This window comes from Magnolia sinica, chromosome 3 (genome assembly GCF_029962835.1).
Source record: "Magnolia sinica isolate HGM2019 chromosome 3, MsV1, whole genome shotgun sequence".
Taxonomy (NCBI): Eukaryota; Viridiplantae; Streptophyta; class Magnoliopsida; order Magnoliales; family Magnoliaceae; genus Magnolia; species Magnolia sinica.
Window position 1 is genome coordinate 124,724,111 of NC_080575.1, and position 19,990 is coordinate 124,744,100.

Consider the following 19,990-nt stretch of genomic DNA (forward strand, 5'->3'; position numbering starts at 1 on the left):
CACAGTGGTAAATTTCTCCAAATCCAACGGCTCTACCTCTGCATCGATTCTGTTTCGGTAGTTCGCGAGAACATTGTCCTCCTTTTTTTTTCCCATGATAAGACTTGGGAACACCCACCCTGATTTACATGTGACTAGAGGTGGGCACGGAAGACTCGATCCTGCTATCTCGACTCGTCCCACTCGACCCGAACTGAATGGGTGAGTAGGTCCGAACCGAGTAGGATTCGCTCAATCGGAATTCAAACCGAGCCAAGTTCGAGTTACCTAGTAACTCGACCCAACTCGACCCAAAACTCGATCCGATTAGAACCAACTTAATCTGAAACCCTACCCTCCGCACCCTACTCCAACCTGATCCCAAAATATCTCCCTCCCTCCCTCATCCTCTTCATCTTTCAAGCCCGACAACCACCCACCACCATCACCCTCCTCCTCTCTCTCCTCTCCACTCTCTCGGTCTCTCCCTCCCTCATCTCTTAATCTGACTTGGTGCCAACTCAACCCGACTCGGTACTTCTAACTTGATCGTACTCGGTCCAGATCAGTCCAGGCCAGACCGGACTTGAACGAGTTTGGGTCAGACATATTTTAAAACCGGATAAAGTCGAATTAGCCCTAACTCGGTCCAACTCGACTCAAGGCCCAACTCCACATGTGACATCCCACAATAGGTCCAAGGTCAACAAATCAAGCCGACTAGAGATTAAGGCAAGCCCCACTGAAAGAAACATTGGGTGATAAACATCATGATTGATTTTTAACAAGGCCCACCTAGATAATTATGTGAAATCCATTGCACATTAAAATTTAGACACGAGACAAAAAATATAGGCCCATATGTGATTCAGGTGGGCCACATTAGGATCAATTAGTATGGAGGATGAGCATTGCCATGGATGCTATTTTAAATCATAAGCCCCATCTGAATTATGAATTAAAGTTATTTTTTATCCTTATGTCTAATATTGGGTCACGCAATTGATAGCTAGAATAAATTCAAAAAATACATGATGGTGGGGCTATCTTAATTAGACCACCCCTTTACATAACCCTTAGCTTAAGTAGTAGTGGGTCTCTTTACTTGCAACGTGCAAGGAAAAAAACAGCTACACTTGTAATCTCTTGATTTTTATAATTTAAATTTTGATTTGTGTTATTGCAATGTTGTTTATTCAGTATATTTTATAATTAGTAAATTAAATTTAAAATATTTTTCTTCAATCATTAGAAAAACAGTTAGGTCTAATTTTAAGATATTTAGTGATGGCCATCTACTAGAGTGTGAGGTGCAAAAATGTAATGGAGTGGAATCAATTTACATATGAATTACATATGCTCCTGACAGGTCATGGAGCTTGCACGTACCAACCTAGCTCCTATGTTGGATGCTAGTTGAGAAAGAAGTAGCTGGAAAGGAAAGATAAGGGTGGCAAAAAAATGATATCAAAATATACTATTTGATACATATATAATTTTTGTAGTGTTCATATAAAAATTATATTTATTTTATTTGAAGTTTTGCATTTTAATTTAATTATAAGGAACATGTCATGTGTAATACATATGAAGTTAGGAAGAGAGGGAAATAAATATGAGAAAATGATAAATGAAAAGAGTGTAGCTACATACAAGTATAACATGTTAGATATCTAGTCTTATGCAACTCACATTGCTTTAAGGGATAGTTTGGATCATATTGACAGCGGGAAAAAATAAAAGAATATATATATATATATATATATATATATATATATATATATATATATATATATATATATAGGGAAAAGGTACTATACGCTCGACCGTATTATACCTTCTATAAGGTCGAGTGTTGGCGGCACGTTATTATTCGGATGGTGAAAATTTTAAACAAACCGGGAAATTTTATAGGGCCTCAAGTAATTTATGTCCGAGCCTTTCGTTGTTGGAAGATCATGTGTAAGGATTCTGTGTGAGCCCCACTATGATGTTTGTGATAAATCGAACCCGTCCATCCATTTTTCAAAATCATTTCAGGACATGCAACCAAAAATGAGGAGGATCCAAATATTAAATGGGCCACATGAGAGGAAACAGTGGAGATTTAGTGACCACTGTTGAAACATTCATATGGCCATAAAAGTTTTGTATTGGTTTATGTTCGTGGTGTTTTCATTTCATATCAGTGAAAATGACCTTACAAACGGTTTGGATGGAATATAAACACCAAGGTGGAGCCTAGGAAGGTTTCAACGGTAAGCATTCCTTTCTGCAGTGTTTCATCTCGTATGGTCCACTTGAATTTTGGATCCTCCTCATTTTTGGTATAATTTCCTAAAATGATATCTAAAAACGAATGAACATGTTGGATTTCACACAAAGATCATAGTGGGCCCCACATAGAATTCTTTCGCGAATCTTAATAGGAAAGACTTTAGTAGGAAATCTACGTCCCTGGGTTTGGAAAACGGCCTGGCTACTCCCCTGCAACCGGCCAATGGCGGGTGGTAGGTGTTATGTGGGCCTCACTATGCTGTATGTGTTTCATCTATGTTGTCTATATGTTTTTCTAGATCATTTTATAGTAATGAGACCAAAAATGGGGTATATCTCAATCTCAAATGGACCACATTACAAGAAACAATGTTGAATGGGCGTCGACCATTAATTTTTTTTTGGGGGCCACAAAAGTTTTGGATCAAGTTGATCTTTGTTTTTTTTCCTTCATATGGGTCTGTATGACCTAATCAACAGATTGGATGTCAAATAAACAGTACAGTGGGCCTTAAGATGATTTTAACCGTGGGCATCACTCTCCACACTTTTTTCTATGGTGGGTCCACTAGAGCTTTTAATCTGCCTCATTCTTTGGATAATGCCATAATATGATCTCTCAAAATGGATGAACAGTGTGGATATAATACATACATCATGCTGGGACCCATAGAAGTTGGTGACGTGACTTCAGCTACTCAACCTCTCATTAGGTAATCCGCGTCCCACTCCGAGACAGAAGCAGATTGGCTGGTGTACCACACACCAGCTATATAGCTGGTGTATTATCGTCAACAAGTTTTGTGGGTCCGATCATGAGGTATGAGGTATGTGTTATATCCAAAGCGTCCATCCATTTGGCAAGCTCGTCTTAAGGCTTGAGCCTAAAGATAAGACAGATAAAAAGATCAAGCGGACCACACTGCAAAAAGCAGTTGAGGATTGAACGTTTACCATTGAAACCCTTTTGTGGTCACAGAAGCTTCCGATCAATATGAAATTTGTTTTTCCTCTTCATCTATGTATTTGTGATCTTATTAACATATTGGATGGAAAATAAAAGTTATGTAGCCCCTACAAATTTTTTAACGATGAAAATCATTGTCCTCGCTACGATTTTTGGTGTGGTCCATTTGAGCTTTGGATATGATTCATTTTTTGTTTAATGGTCTAAATTGATCTCGAAAAATGGATGAAGGGTGTGGATATAATAAACAAATCATTGTGGGGCCATGTAACTTTGATCTCCTTTGAACTGTTCATGCAACTCGGAGCTCGAGGAGCGTTGGCACTTGTCTTCGTGCGACACGTATCTACACCAGCTATATAGTTGGTGTGTAGCACACCAGCCAATCCGCTTCCCTCCTAGACGAAAGGGGATTGCTCAGCTTATTGAGTAAACTATGTGAGGTCCACCATGATTTATGTATTTTATCTTCTCTGTCCATCCATTTTCCTAGAAAATTTTATGGCTTGATCCCAAAAATGAAGTATATACAATGTTCAAATGGACCACACCACATGAAACAGTTGAATTGAACTTCTATTGTTCAAATGGCCACATAAGTTTTGGATCAAGCTTATATTTTAGTTTTCCGTTCATCCATGTATGTGTGATCTTATGAACAGGTTGGATGACAAATAAACATCACTATGGGGCTTAACAAGGTTTGAACGGTGGAAATCATTATCCCCACTTTTTCCCAAGCATGATCGACTTGATCTTTGGATATGCTTTTGGGCTCAACCACTTAAATTAGATGGAAAAATGGATGGACGACATAGATGAAACACATACATCATGGTGGGGCCCACATAGCACCGACCACCCACCATTGGCCGGTGGCGGGGGAGTAGCCAGTCCGTTTCCCAAACTCGAAACCCAGGGACGCGGATTTCCTGCTAAAACCTTTCCCATGAAGATCAACGGAAGAATTCTGTGTGGGGCTCACTGTGATCTTTGTGTGAAATCCAATCCGTCCTTTTGTTTTTAAATATCATTTTAAGACATTATACCATAAATGAGGAGGATCCAAAATTCAAGTGGGCTATACGAGATGAAACATTAAGGAAAGGAATGCATACCGCTGAAACCTTCCTAGGCTCTACCTTAGTGTTTATATTCCATCCAAACTGTTTATAAGGTTATTTTCACTGATATGAAATGAAAATACCACGAACATAAAACCGATACAAAACTTTTGTAGCCATATAAATGTTTCAACGGTGGTCACTAAATCCCCACTATTTCCTCTCATGCGGCCCATTTAATATTTGGATCCTCCTCATTTTTGGTTGCATGTCCTAGAATGATTTTGAAAAACGGATGGACGGGTTGGATTTATCACAAACATTATAGTGGGCCCCACACAAAATCCTTGCACATGATCTTTCAACAATGAAGGGCTCACACATAAATTACTTACGGCCTTATAAAATTTCCCGGTTTGTTTAAAATTTTCACCATCCGACAAATAATGTGCCGTCACACATAAATTACTTACGGCCTCATAAAATTTTCCAGTTTGTTTAAAATTTTCACCATCCGACGAATAATGTGCCGCCAGCACTCAACCTTATAGAAGGTATAATACAATCAAGCGTATAGTGTGTGTGTGTGTGTGTGTGTGTGTGTGTGTGTGTGTATATGCTAGGTATTCTTTGGGAGTAAGTGTGTCTAATAATCCAAAATTTTGGGTGCGAGTTTACCTGTACGTAAGGATGTACGATTACACTTTTACACACTTGTTCAACTTGATACTGTAGATCCATTAATGCTCATGTTGTTTAACCTGAATCTAACCATAAGGAGCACTTTTCAACTGTTGATTGATTGGATGAATTATTAAATACCCTAATATTCTTACTCGTAAATTAAAACTAACCATTGATATAACCTACACTACAGGAAATTGCACTTTTACCGACGAATTTTTTCGTCGGTAATGAGTATTACCGACGAAATTTGTCGTCAGAAAAATCGTCAGAAGAAGACTGGGTAAAAGGCTTTTACCAACAAAAAGTACTTTTACCGAAGAAAATTTTCGTAGATTAAAAATGTAAATCTAACTCATAGACCAAAAATATTTTTACCTACGAAAACTTTCGTAGCTAAAAATACTTTTACTGAACTTTTTTCAACAACTGTTTCCTTAGGTAAAAAACGGCCGAAACTTTTATTCAGCGAATTTTTTCGTAGGTAAAAAGGTGGCGAAGCCTGGTGGGAAAAAAGTCACCGAAACTTTTACCGACGACTTTTTTGCGTAGGTAAAAGGGTGGCCAAAACTCTCACCTACGAAATATATCATAGGTAAAAAATGTGAATGGACCTTTTACGTACAAAATATTTCTTCATCGGTAAAAGACTGGTATTTTTCATAATTCTGGCAAAAATCCCTAATATATACCTGTTACAATATATTTCATCATATTCACATTCACATTCATCCAAACACAAACTACATCCATCCAAACACAAACCACATCCATACATACACAATCTTATCCACATCACATTCATCCACGCACAAATACATATACAAGTTTAACATTCGTATATAAAATAAATCATAAATAAAATACAAAAAATCACAAAGATGAAGACGGAGGTGGTGGGGCATCGGTGGGTAAGCGTGCAGCGATAGCCTGAAACATCTCCTTCATCCGTCGCTCATGCTCTACCCGTGTCTCCTCGATCCTCCTCTCCTGCTCCTCCCTCTGCCTCTCCAGCTGGTCTCTGATCTCATCAACGACGACCCGTAAATGCTGAACCTCTCTCTCTAAGATATCAGCTCGGCGTAAGGCGCTCTCGCCAGCGATGGATCGGCTGGAGGTAGCTTTAGCGGGTGCCATGAGCTTGGCGCCATGGCCAAGCCCACGCACATATCCAGAACAGGTGCCAAGCACCTCGCTCATGATCTCTAGCTCACTCCGCTGAGCATCATCAGGAGTAGGCTGACTACGTATGGTGTCCATCGCCGCCTGTAATGAAAACATATAAATTTTCATAACGAATGATATTATTATAATTCAATGCAATTCAAATTTACAATATAAGAATTTTTACCCAATTCTCGCTGGCTCTAGGATGTACCCAAGATCCCGTCGCCTGCCGACAGTGAGTCCCTCTGTAGAGGTCTACTGGCCCAGGCTCCTGGCCAGTGACGGAATCTCGCTACGCAATCGAAAGGACAATAGAGTTAATATAAATACATGGAAAGAATATATCAACTTAATAATCGCCAGTAATTTCTTACCATATCGTGATGAAGTCGTACAAATGACTTTGAACCAGCTACGTGGTTCACTTCTAGCTTTCCCTTGTTCGCAGAATTTATTCTGCTCCTCTTCTGAACACATTATTCATAATATATTGTTATTAATTGCGAATTTAACTGTTACCTTAAAATATCGTAAATATATAAATATTTACCTGAAAAGGCTCAGACGAAAATCTCTCGCAGAGTATCCGCCAGTCGTCAGGGGTCACGTGCGGCGGTCCGGACAGTACGGCCTCCCCGTGGCTTATGCACCGCTTGTACCGCTGGTGTAAGTCACATCGGTACTCCTTGAACCGCTCCTTGACCATGTCGTCGACGGCATAGGAAATGTACGGAACACTCAAATCCAAGACAAATTTATCCTGCAATTTCGTAAACAATAGATCAAGGCAATAAACTCATTAAGAAAACAACTTAACTGTAAATGAACTTTTACAAAACAAAATTTAATTTACTAAAATTTACCGTAAGGCGCTGACGGATGAGCTGCCGCACATCATCTGTCACGTCTGCCCAACGGGGGGTGGTGGCGGGGATCAAAGATCGGCATAAGACACCGACCTCCGATGTAAACAACCTGGCATTGTCCCCAACAGGTCTAAGACAGTCCTGTGGGAACTCTACCGTCACCCTACCCTCACGCGTAAGTCTCTCTAAAACTAACCCACGCGTGGGTCCACGTCCTCGTCGCGTGGGTCTACGTCCTCGTCGGCTAATCAACGATGCTGTCGCAAAAGAAATATGTAAGTTTAAACATAAATAAAAATTATTAAAAGAAATATATGTCTAGACTTACATGCAATGCCTGGTGTATGCGCGACTGAGGGATTAGACTCCTGTGATGCAACATGTGACGGCGCTGCTGTCTCCGTTGCATTACGGGTGGAAGGGGTAGATCCAGCGCGCAAACGACGTGATCTCCGACCTGATGCCATCACTGAATATATGCAAGCCACAAACTTATAAATTTAAACAATGTCAGTACAAGTTGAATATACTAAAACATTATACAAGTAGTGTTGATAGTAGAATGCATTTGTGCTTATGCTTAGAGAGATGACTAAAATATGATTAGACCATTACACTATAATGCAAGTAGAATATGATAAAACTGTAAACTTTAATCTATAACCTTTGAAAATTCCATTACACATTGTCATTCTATATTAAATACACGTATTTCATTGTAATACGAAACAACAACTTTGAAGTGAACTATCCGAAGTACTCCCTGCGTAAGTTATCGTACGCTGCAGAAGTATATGTCAAGCTGTGTGAAGCACTCGACATTGTTACAGCCAACATGTCAGTCAAAATAGGAAAAATCTGGTCTCTCGGGACTCCATTCAGATGTGCAAGTGACAAAACTGCATCTTCCATACGAAGTTTCCCGCGGTTATATTCTTCCATCAGCTCCGGAATTCCTTTGAGATTGTATAATCTTTCATATGAGTCATCGTCAATATATTCCTCTCTACACGCATCGACCGGACCAGGTATCTCTTTAGCCCTACCAGAAGAAAATAGGGCCGGAAAGTCCATTCGCAACAGCTAATGAAGTATGTTGTGTGCTTCCGCTACGCTCCGATTTGAGGACATGATCAGAAATTGACTTAACTGCAAATGTGGATTATAAACAAGTCAATTAAAGGAATAAATCATGACTTGTAATTTTCACGTATACATATAATACATAAATTATTCGAATTGAAAAATGACATGTAAATCATGTGTACATTTAATAATCGTCGTCTGTATCACTATCACTTAGGACTATTTCTTCTTCACCATCACTATCGCTGATCAGTATTTCCTCTTTATCGTTTGCAACATCGTCATCAATGAAACCGCTATCATCTCTAACAATGTCATGTATTATTGGGGCATCAACATGATCAAGTGGCACATCATCTCTGTGCAATTGCACCACATCGATATCAACATTTGGATCAATCCCTATATCCCCAAATGGCATGTCTTCTTGATATGCTTGTTCAACCTTAGAGGTTTCATTTCCCCCGTCCTCGCTATCTTCAACTTCTGGTACGTGAACATCAAATACGTTCCTGGGCTTTATTTTCTGCACCGTGCCAAGAGTCGCCTAACTTGGTGTCAGCGAGGGAAAATACTTGTTCGGCTTAGCTGGCGAGGACAAATGAGTCGTCCTTAAACCACTTGCAAAATAAATTTACGCTCGTAAAGTAGTTGTCAGTCTGTATGTCAACTTCTTATTTCTAATGTCCCACCAATCACATTTATATAAGTACACCCGCTTTCTCATACAATAACTCAGCTCAATAATATCCGTCAAAACGCCATAAAAGTCAATTTCTACCTCCTCATGCGTTCCATTCACAACCACCCCACTATTTTGTGTGATCCTATACTTCTCACGTTTTTTAGTGTGGAACCAAATCCCGTTTACAATACAACCTGTATATCTAAATACACGTCTATTAGGGCCACACGCCAGTGAGTAGAGTGCATCAGACGCATCCGCAGAGTTGCTAGGGCGCAACGTCTTCATCTATTATCACGTAAAGAATGTAATTGTTTAGTGATTTTCTTAGGTGTAAATATTGTGCAATACAACAAAATTCTAAGTGTAGTGAGATACAATGTGAAATCTTACACGTTTTGCGAACCATTCTGGAAACTGATCCTGATGTATTCGATCATAATTTGCCGAGTATTGGGACTTCATCTTGTCGATGTGTTCGCTACACATAATTGGCACGTTATCAGCAAGAAACATTAAGATCATCATATGTAGAAATACAATTATCGAAGGAAGACTTACTCTAAGTACGACTCTATTTCTTCACAATTATGCAACACATACCACCATGCCTTTGCTTAATCCTCAAGGTCCATATCCTAAAACATCGGGGATCCTAAAGGACAGACGTTATGTGCGAATACATATATGAGTCCTTGTTCATGCTTCTGCCCTTCATCGGCATTCCGATCTTCTCGGTTGAATCTAGCCCCTATGCCACGAAGATGCATGGAGCAAAATATCAGGCACTCATTATCAATGTACGCCTCAACAATGGATCCCTCTAGGCGTGCCTTATTCCTCACAAATCGTTTGTGTGTGAAAATATCTGTACACAAAACCATTAGATTATACGTACAAAAACATAGATATATGTAGTTTATGGAATGAATAAAAATTTTAATAAATTCTACCACCTTTTAATCGGATACATCCAACGATATTGTACTGGGCCTGCAAGCTTTGCCTCGTGCGATAAGTGAATCGCTAGGTGTACCATGACATCGAAAAACGCAAGTGAAAATATTCTTTCAAGTTTGCAAAAGATTACGACAGTGTCCCTCTCCAGTCGTTTAATAACCTCTACATTCAACGATTTCGAATGCAAATCCTTAAAGAATATCCCCAACTCAATCAGTGCCGCACTGATATCCTTGCTCTGGAATCCACAAATCGCAACCGGTAGTAGACGTTGCAGAAGGACGTGACAATCATAACTTTTCATTCCTGTTACCTTACAATCCGTAATTTACGCGCTGAGATATATTTGACGCATACCCATTGGGAAACTTCATCGATCTCAACCATTCACATAAATGATTTTTCTGTAGTTTTGTCAATGTGTAGTAGGCTGCTGGTATAGTATATGAATTTTCATGTGGTTGCAAGTGCAACTCTTTCCTTAAATCCATTGCTTGTAGATCCAATCAAGCCTTGAAACTGTCTTTTGTTTCTTTTCTATGTTCGTCAATGTTCCGAAGACAGTGTCACATATATTCTTCTCAATATACATGACATCTAAGTTGTGTCGCAATTTCAGATCACTCCAATAGGACAACTCAAAAAAAAAAAAATTTGTTCTTCTTCCTCCAGTTATAGTCCAATACTGTACGTTTCCTCTTCTTCAAGTGCGATGCCTTACCAAATCTAACTTCTCCAATGTTATTCAGTCGTTGTATCGCATCTTCTCCAAATAGCTCTTTCGAGGGTGGCCTATGATCTTGTTTGTCATCAAAGATCATCATCTTCCTGTGCCAACTATGATCGCTCAGAAGGAAGCGACGATGGCCCATATAACACGTTTTTTTTACCATGCTTCAATGACCATGAATAAGTCTCAATACTACATGTAGGACAAGCCAACTTTCCCTTCGTGTTCCACCCAAACAAATTCTCATACGCGGGGAAGTCATTTATTGTCCATAAGACCGCTGCATGCAATCAAAATATCTGTCCTGCAAATGTGACATACGTCTGTACACCTCGACTCCACAACTCGTTTAACTCATCTACTAACGGTCGCAAATACACATCAATGTCATTCCCAGGTGACCTAAGTCCAGGAATAAGCAATGACATCATGAAAAATGACTCCTTCATACACAACCAAGGAGGTAAATTGTAGGGTATAAGTACCACTGGCCACATACTGTATGAGTTACTCATATTACCAAATGGATTAAAACCATCACTTGCAAGACCTAGTTGAACATTGCGAGAATTCTTTGCAAACCAATCATATTGCTTGTCAAAATTTTGTCAGGATTCAGAGTCCGCAGGGTGCCTCAGTGTACTATCATCATAAACGCGTTTCTCCTTATGCCACCTCATATCTTCAGCCGTCTTGCGAGACAAACAATCTTTGAAATCTAGGTTTCAATGGAAAGTACCTTAACAACTTTTGCGGGATTTTCTTATGCTTGGCTTCGTCATACTTCCACCTAGACTCTCCACATTCTGGACACTCTTCAACATTTTCATGCTCTTTCCAATACAATACACAATCATTTATACATGCATGTATGGGGATGTAACCACGGCCCAAGTCTCGCATAAAGGATTTTGCCTCGTAATGAGACTTAGGCAATGTCTCACCGTCCAGTAATGCTTCTTTCAACAAGTCAAGCAACATGTCGAACGATTTGTTACTTCAAAGATTTATTGTCTTCAAATGAAGTAACCTTGTAAGAAAATTCAACTTGGAAAAGTTCTCACACCCCGGATAAAGTGGACGTTGCGCATCCCTCAACAACCTACTAAACTTTTCTGATTCGACATCACTCATAAGAAGAATATCTTGGCTACTATTTGTCACTGCAAAATCAGTATCAGCAATTATTCCCCTAAACACATCCCCTATAATATCTTGCATTTCGTCAACATCTTCATCCTTGTCATCCAGCATAATTGGGTCAGCAAGAACTTCAATGGCCTCAACTCTTTGGTAGATATCTTCACCATGATGGATCAACCAAGTGTAACCCTGGTCAATCCTAACTATGAACAAATCGTCTTCTACTTTGTCTAAAGTCTTATAAACAATGTTCTTGCATTTTTGACATAGACACCTAATCCTATTGCCTGAATCTGTCCGATTTCACGCAAATTTCATGAACTCTTGAACCCCTTGTTTATACTCTGGGCCAAACTTGTTCTTAGCTCGCATCCAACTCTTATCCATCTCTACAATGAAAAGACTAGAGTCAATTTACGGAAATAGGTTTAAGATTAGGTTAAGGTTATAGGTTTGGGATTAGGTGTAGGTTTAGGTTTAGGGATTTGAGAATACGTTTAGGTTGTAGGTTTAGGTTTAGGTTTTATGTTTAAGATTCTAGGTTTAGGTTTTATGTTTAAGATTATAGGTTTAGGTTATAGGTTATAGGTTTAGGTTTAGGGATTTGAGAATAGGTTTAGGTTTAGGTTATAGGTTAGGGATTTGAGAATAGGTTTAGGTTTAGGTTAATGTTATAGGTTTAGGTTAATGTTATAGGTTATAGGTTTAGGTTTAGGCTATATGGTTTAGGTTAAGGTTTAGGTTATAAGTTTAGGTTATAGGTTTAGGTTAAGGTTTAGGTTATAAGTTTAGGCTTAGGTTTAGGTTATAGGTTCAGGGATTTGAGAATAAGTTTAGGTTTAGGTTATAGGTTTAGGTTTAGGTTTAGATTAAGGTTATAGGTTATAGGTTTAGGTTTAGGTTTAGGTTAATGTTATAAGTTTAGGGATTTAAGAATAGGTTTAGGTTATAGGTTTAGGTTATAAGTATAAGTATAGGTTTAGGTTATAGGTTTAGGTTATAAGTTTAGGCTATAAGTTTAGGTTTAGGTTAAGGTTTAGGAATTCAGGTTTGGGTTCGGGTTATATGTTTGGGTTTAGGTGTAGGTTTAAGTTAAGTGAATTAAGTTTAAGTTATAGGTTTAGGTTTAGGTTAAGGTTGGTTATAGGTTTAGGTTTAGGTTTAGGTTATAAGTTTAGGTTATACGTTATAGGTTTGGTTTAGGTTAATGTTATAGGTTATAGGTTTAGGCTTAGGTTAAGGTTATAGGTTATAGGTTTAGGTTAAGGTTTAGGCTTAGGTTAAGGTTTAGGTTAATATTATAGGTTATAGGTTTAGGCTTAGGATAAGGTTATAGGTTATAGGTTTAGGTTTAGGTTTAGGTTTAGGCTTAGGTTAAGGTTTAGGTTATAGGTTATAGGTTTAGGTTATATGTTCGGGGATTTGAGAATAGGTTTAGGTTATAGGTTTAGGGATTTGAGAATAGGTTTAGGTTTAGGTTTAGGTTTAAGTTAAGTGAATTAAGTTTACGTTATAGGTTTAGGTTAAGATTATAGGTTTAGGTTTAGGTTATAGGTTATAGGTTTAGGTTAATGTTATAGGTTTAAGGATTTGAGAATAGGTTTAGGTTAATGTTATAAGTTTAGGGATTTGAGAATAGGTTTAGGTTATAGGTATATGTTTAGCTTTAAGTTAAGGTTATAGGTTTAGGTTTAGGTTATAAGTTTAGGTTTAGGTTTAGGTTAAGGTTTAGGAATTCGGGTTCGGGTTATATGTTTGGGTTTAGGTGTAGGCTTAAGTTGAGTGAATTAAGTTTAGGTTATAAGTTTAGGTTTAGGTTAAGGTTGGTTATAGGTTTAGGTTTAAGTTTAGGTTATAGGTTTAGGTTTAGGTTATAGGTTTAGGGATTTGAGAATAGGTTTAGATTTAGGTTTAGGTTTAGGTTAAGGTTTAGGGATTTGAGAATAGGTTCAGGTTATAGGTTTAGGTTTAGGTTAAGGTTTAGGGATTTGAGAATAGGCTTAGGTTTAGGTTATAGGTATAGGTTTAGGTTTAGGTTTAGGTTTAGGTTTAGGTTATAGGTTATAGGTTTAGGTTTAGGTTTAGGTTTAGGGATTTGAGAATAGATTTAGGTTTAGGTTTACGAATTCGGGTTCGGGTTATATGTTTGGGTTTAGGTGTAGGTCTAAGTTAAGTGAATTAAGTTTAGGTCATAGGTTTAAGTTTAGGTTAAAGTTATAGGTTTAGGTTTAGGTTAAGGTTATAGGTTTAGGTTTAGGTTATAGGTTTAGGTTTAGGTTAAGGTTTACGTTATAGGTTTAAGTAATAGGTTATAAGTTATAGGTTATAGGTTTAGGAATTCGGGTTCGGGATCGGGTTTAGGTTTGGGTTTTCAAGTTTAAGTTTAGGTTAGGGAGTTGAGATGTTTAGGTTTAGGGATTTGAGAATACGTTTAGGTTTTAGGTTTAGATTTAAGTTTTAAGTTTTAGGTTTAGGTTTAGGTTAATGTTATAGGTTATAGGTTTAGGTTTAGGTTTTAGGTTATAAGTTAGGTTATAGGTTAGGTCTGTGTGAACTTACCAACAGGTTGGATCTCAAATAACCATCATTTTTTTTTATTTTTTATTTTTACATGCACACACACCACCAAACACTCACGCCGTAGTGGAATTTCACCACATATGGGTACTCAAACCCTCAACTAGGCGTTGAAACTCCTGAGAGTCTGCCACCAGAGTAAGAGTAAGGACCCATCATGGTGGGTCCCAGGAAGGAATCAACAGTCAAGGGCATTGTCCCCACCATGATGTTTAGTTTTACGTTTTACTTTTATGTGTAGGTTTAGGTTTAGGGTTATACTAGGGTCTGCTCTATCAATTTCGAACTAGTACATAAACACAGGCCTGTCCAAATAGCCGGGCCACTCCAATGTTGTCCATAGGAAATGGACAGCTTCATCATGGTCATAACAGCTGTTCCCACCTTCTAGGGACTCCCGCTTAACATCCGAATAGCTCCGATGCACATCCGGGTCTGCTCCATCAATTCTGAGGTAACACATAAACACGGGCCTGTCCAAATGGCCAGGCCACTCCAATGTTGTCCATAGGAAATGGACAGCTTCATCATGGTCATAACAGCGATTCCCACCTTCCAGGGACCCCCGCTCAACATCTGGATAGCACCGACGCACATCCGAGTCTGCTCCATCAATTCTAAACTAATACAATTAAATCTTAAATTAGTTACCCATCCAAAGTTGGATAGATTGTAATACTTTCATATTCTCATTTAAACGTCCATGCCGAAAATCCGACAGCATCTCCCCCTGCCTCTCCAGATAAGTTGATCTTACGTTACATTCCGATACCAAATATCTAAAGCAATGTAAAGATATTTGGTATTAGATACGAAGCGAAAAAAACATATTAAGAGAGAAACGAGGAAATAGACCACGGATCAGGCATGAACATTTAAATAGATTATACGAAAACATACTATCCATCTAACCTTAAACTGTCCAAAATGGGACAATTTAAGCGATTTCTATGCCACCAAAAACACATCATATCTATGTATGGACCCATAGAAATCCTCAAACAAGTAACTAATTATCTAACTTACAAATCACAACTATAAACTAACTAATCACAATAATAATTTAAGACAAAAAAAATATAATATACAAGCTCGTTAAGGTTTGCAAGGACAATTTTAGGCAACAGAAGGCAATGGAACAATATACACATTTTATCTTCATACTGAGAACAGAAATACAATGCTAAGTAAACAAACATTTCTAACAAACTTTTACGTGAAAGAAAAGCTTTAGAATGTAATATCTTAAAGTCAAATAAAAGACTTTAATTGATATTTTTTTATCCCAGTACTTTGATGGGCACAGGACAACTTTTGTTGAAGCAAGCTTTACACAAGCCTTGTCCATAGTACTGGAAGATGAGAAAGTCCTCATGTATAATGCTACTGTCAACTACTTAAAACAAGAGATTTAATTCATATGCGAATGATAAATGTAAAATGAAGACATGATAAATGTAAAATGAAGACATGGATGCCCATCACCAAGAGATGAAAAAGTTCATGTTAGTAGGCCTACAAATACCTTGAAAGTTAGAGAAAGTATGTTTTTTTAGGATTTCCTATAGGTTTTCTATCCCTAGCTGTAGAAGAGAAAGTTTAAGAGGTAAAAAGCTTTTCTACAAGCAGTGTGGATCAATGTAAAATCACTCCTAAAACCTCTAACTACAAGCAGTCCATCCTCGTGGGGCCAACTCTGCTTCCAACAGCTGTTGTAGAAGATATGGGTCCACATCTTAGACTCTCTAAAAAGCTATTAACAGGTACACCGGCAACGCTATGTTACCACACAAACGTTAAATAAATATCTTAGCTGCTTTTAGTTGCATGGAAACATTTACATACATATAATTGCATCTGGACTTATTGGCATCCACATCACTCATCTGAACCGTCCATTCGATCCAGTCGACTCTTCACCTGCTGCCTTGTTAAAATCACATTGATCCATTGGTTCCAAGCATACATAAATGGATATACAAGATCATTTGTAGAAAATAGATACAGTCGTGGATGTCCACGATTTCCTTGATATCTACATAATATTGGACAGTAGACTGGACCCAATGAACAGCTCGGATAGGCGATGTGGACACCATCGAGTCCAAATGCAACTAGGTGTATATAAGTGTATCCATAAAGTGAGCACACTTAAATAATTTCTCAATATCTTAAGCACGTTTGGCATCACTAATTAAACTGCAATCTCACCATTATTAGGCATCTTTTGACGAGGATATAAGGCTATGGGCCAAAAAATGCAGTAATTGGACCACTCTAACCATACAGCTGTCAGTTTTGCCCATTAAATGTGTACCATTGCACTTTTATGAGTTAAACTCTCCCATTTCCAGACCTCTGCCTTCATTGCTACACAGCTCAAATCCATTGATTTTCATTACATCAGCCATCCACGTTATCATAAACAATCACCTAATGCTAGTGCTGCCTGGACATTCTTTTGGTGCATCATGGTAGGTTTAGGGTTTTGAAAGAAAGAAAATAAAAATAAAAATAGAGGACTGGTGCTGCTGCATCTCGAAATGAATCACATGTTTTAGCACATGCCCATGTAACAGGTCAGGGGAGGGAGTGGTGCCTGCTTGGGCCTTCCTGTGCATTTTGGCAGAACGCCCATTACAAATTCTTGGCGGGATGATCAATGGATGGTGATTGTCATGTCATGCATAAACCGAAGATGTGATAAGATGCTCTTAGCGATCTATAAAGATAGAGAAAATTTTGAAACAAAGCATGCGGACCTGATCAACCAGAGCAACAAAAAAGCTCCTACCCTTAGCTTGGTGGACCAAATCAATCTCAAAAAGCTCAAATGTCCATGGTAGGAAAACTGCCTCACATTGGAGAAAATATGATCAACTGATTTTTTATACTTTCAAGACAAGGCTAAATATTGACAAGTAATCAGTTTCGTTTGGAACTGTTAGAGAATCCTAATTTTGCCTCTCAGTGCCATCATTGTTACTCGGAATTCAGATTTTACTCTGTTTCCAGTTCTTTCTCCATTCCCTGTTTTTCTGCGTAGCTGATAAGATAGGTGAGGCCTGAAGTTTTTCTGTGGAGCCCACCCGAAATACTGGAACGTACATAATCTTTCCTTTAAAAATATGGGACATGGCCAGCTTGTCTGGAACATGTTGCCAATTTTTGTGGAAAAAAAAAAAGTAATCAGTTTCGTTTTGAAGGTAAGAATTCTATTACTGTTGGCCCCCTCAAGTGCTTAGGTGCCTTTGTAAAATTTTTGCCCAGGTAAAATCTCTGGAAAAAACCGTCTATGGGCACAATGGGTCCACAATTGATCATCCGGCCATAGATTTTTTTTTTTTTTTTTTGACCCACGTTAAAGAGACCTAGCTAGAAGCTCGGCGACCAAAAAAATCTAAAATTTAAATATTGCTGAAATATTCAAGTAGAACAAGCTTACATTCTATTGCTGAAGATGGGCATATCTTGATAATGAAAATTCTGTTACCTGGTTGAATATGGGCTGAGTATGACCAAGTTATTATCTTTAGGATTAGTTCTGCTCCAAATGTGCAGTGGTTGATGCAGCAGAGTAGCTCCACCTGAAATAAAGACCCATCAGTTGTGGCTATTCAATCCTAGTTGCACCATCAGATCGAATCAGAGGACACATTACGAGCTGATTTTTTTAACTCTTAAGGTTCAAAATGAAAGAAAAACCAGTAATGGCAAAGCAAGCAAACACACAGAGAAAGATTGCAGATTGCTCTCTCTCTCTCTCTCTCTCTCTCTCTCTCTCTCTCTCTCTCTCAACAGTCTACCATTAAACAGAACAAAATGTTCTTCAGCAACATATGCGCGTACACAGTCAATGGATGGCTAGAAACACTTACACAGTTTTATAAATTTAATATAAAAATAAATAATTTTAGAATTTTTAGAAAAAATTATTAAAATTTCCATAATTAAAAAATTTTCTATAAAAATCGTTTTATTGAAAAATAAATTTATCATTAAATATTTAAAATATGGTGCCAGTATGAAGGAATATAAACATATACATCATGGTGGGATCCAAAAATGAGAGGAATATAAATCTCAGGTGGACCATACCATAGGAAAACAATAGTGATTGGATATCCACCAGGCTGGGTGTACCAAAATCTCCAATTTCAAAACCCCCAAATTCGAAATGTGATTAGGGTACCATAATCCCCAAATTCGAAGTGGGAGTTGGGTACCCAAATCCCCAATTTCAAAACCACCAAATTCGATTTGGGATTAGGGTAGCAAAATTCCCAAATTCAAAATGGGATTAGGGCCAACCTTCATTTTGTCGGTGCGTGCTTGGGTCATTGTGTCTTTACTAAAGAATCCTCTAATTTACTGGATTTTTTTTCTAATTTCCGAAATTTTGCAGAAATGCAAATTATATCATCGCCGAAATTTCCCCAAATCCAAATTAATAACTAGTGATCTCAATCATGAACTACATTATTTTTAAAAAAAAGCAAATGAACTAAAATTACAATAAGTAGAAACGATGACAATATTTTAAAAAAATGCATATAAAAGATGCAGATGTAATTACAATAGAATACAGATTAGCGGAAGAAAAGAAAATTAGAGATCTGGTAAAACCCTACAAAAGACAGAGGTAAGAGGATTTCTAGTCAGAAAAAATCATGATCGTAGCATTTGGTTGCATTTGGTTGTAAAACAGATCCAATCTCCGATTGCAACAACAAGGATAAAAAGGATCTCCCTCGACGTGATGGAGGGAGAAAGAGAGAGAGGAAGAGAGAGACAGAGAGAGGGAGAGGGTGCGAGAGAGAGAGACAGAGAGAGAGGGAGAGGTTGCGAGAGAGAGAGAGAGAGAGAGAGAGAGAGAGAGAGAGAGAGAGAGAGAGAGAGAGAGAGGGTGCGAATCGCATACCTTCCGATGCGAAATCTGAGAAACAAAAACCTCTGAAACGAGTAGCCGATAGAAACGGAATCTCGCCCGAAATGGAGATCGGGTTTTGGGGTTTCTTGAATCCGAAAATGAGAGCGAGAGAGGGGGAAAAAATAGGAGCGAGAATCGGGTTTCAGGGTTTCTTTAATCCGAAAATGAGAGCGAGAGAGGGGGAAAAAATGAGAGCGAGACGAAGAAATGGAATTCGGAAGAGGGTTTTAGAAATCCCTCTTCGAAAATGAATTTTGTGAAAAAATCCGCACAATGTGCGTTTTACATCATTTACGTTAAACGGACGGGTTTGGCCAGTGATGCTGGTCGGTGCTCTGTGGGCCCCCCTATGATGTATATGTTATATCCACACCGTCCATTCATTTTGAGATATCATTTTAAGTCACAACCCAAAGAATGAGAGAGATAAAAATCTGCAGTGGACCCCACCACAGAAAACAGCGGGGAGAGTGATTTGTACCGTTGAAACTATCCTAATGCCCATCGTAATGTTTATTTGAAATCTCCACAGCAGGAGAGTTGCGTGGGCCCCACCATGATTCGTGTCAAACATCTGCCCCATCAGTCAGATGCACCATTCTATGGTGGGCCTAGGGATTAAAAATCAAGTCAATCTGTGACTTGTGTAGGCCACACCACATACAAAAGTTGAGAGGGGTTACCCTCCATTAAAACATTCATAATTATGTTTTGGGCCCACCGAGATGTGGTTCACAAATCCATCCCATCCATTATGTGTGTGCCACTTGGATGAGGGGTCATACCAAGTTTCAGACACAATCAACTTTCAAGTGGGCCCCACCAAGTGCTTTTATTTGTTTTAGGCATGTCTTCACATGATTTTAGATGGTATG

General features: G+C 38.4%; 1 protein-coding gene across 3 annotated transcripts; it reads right to left on the reverse strand.

The window, feature by feature from the left end:
• Nucleotides 1–5,614: 5,614 nt before the first annotated feature.
• Nucleotides 5,615–19,359, reverse strand: LOC131241154 (uncharacterized). Of its 3 annotated transcripts, XR_009168967.1 has the most exons (8): nucleotides 19,107–19,359; nucleotides 17,679–17,772; nucleotides 7,002–7,240; nucleotides 6,689–6,898; nucleotides 6,513–6,605; nucleotides 6,323–6,430; nucleotides 5,781–6,237; nucleotides 5,615–5,714 (listed from the first exon to the last, which is right to left on the reverse strand). XR_009168967.1 is itself a non-coding variant. In XM_058239851.1 (7 exons), the coding sequence occupies exons 4-7, from the start codon at nucleotides 6,842–6,844 to the stop codon at nucleotides 5,845–5,847; spliced, it is 750 nt and encodes a 249-aa protein (XP_058095834.1). In that variant the 5' UTR covers nucleotides 6,845–6,898; nucleotides 7,002–7,240; nucleotides 17,679–17,772; nucleotides 19,107–19,359; the 3' UTR covers nucleotides 5,724–5,844. The 3 variants fall into 3 exon arrangements, 2 of the variants coding, with proteins under 2 accessions (XP_058095834.1, XP_058095835.1); XM_058239851.1 differs by lacking the exon at nucleotides 5,615–5,714 and having other exon boundaries at nucleotides 5,724–6,237; XM_058239852.1 differs by lacking the exon at nucleotides 5,615–5,714 and having other exon boundaries at nucleotides 5,724–6,237; nucleotides 17,679–17,808.
• Between the last annotated feature and the right edge of the window lie 631 nt (nucleotides 19,360–19,990).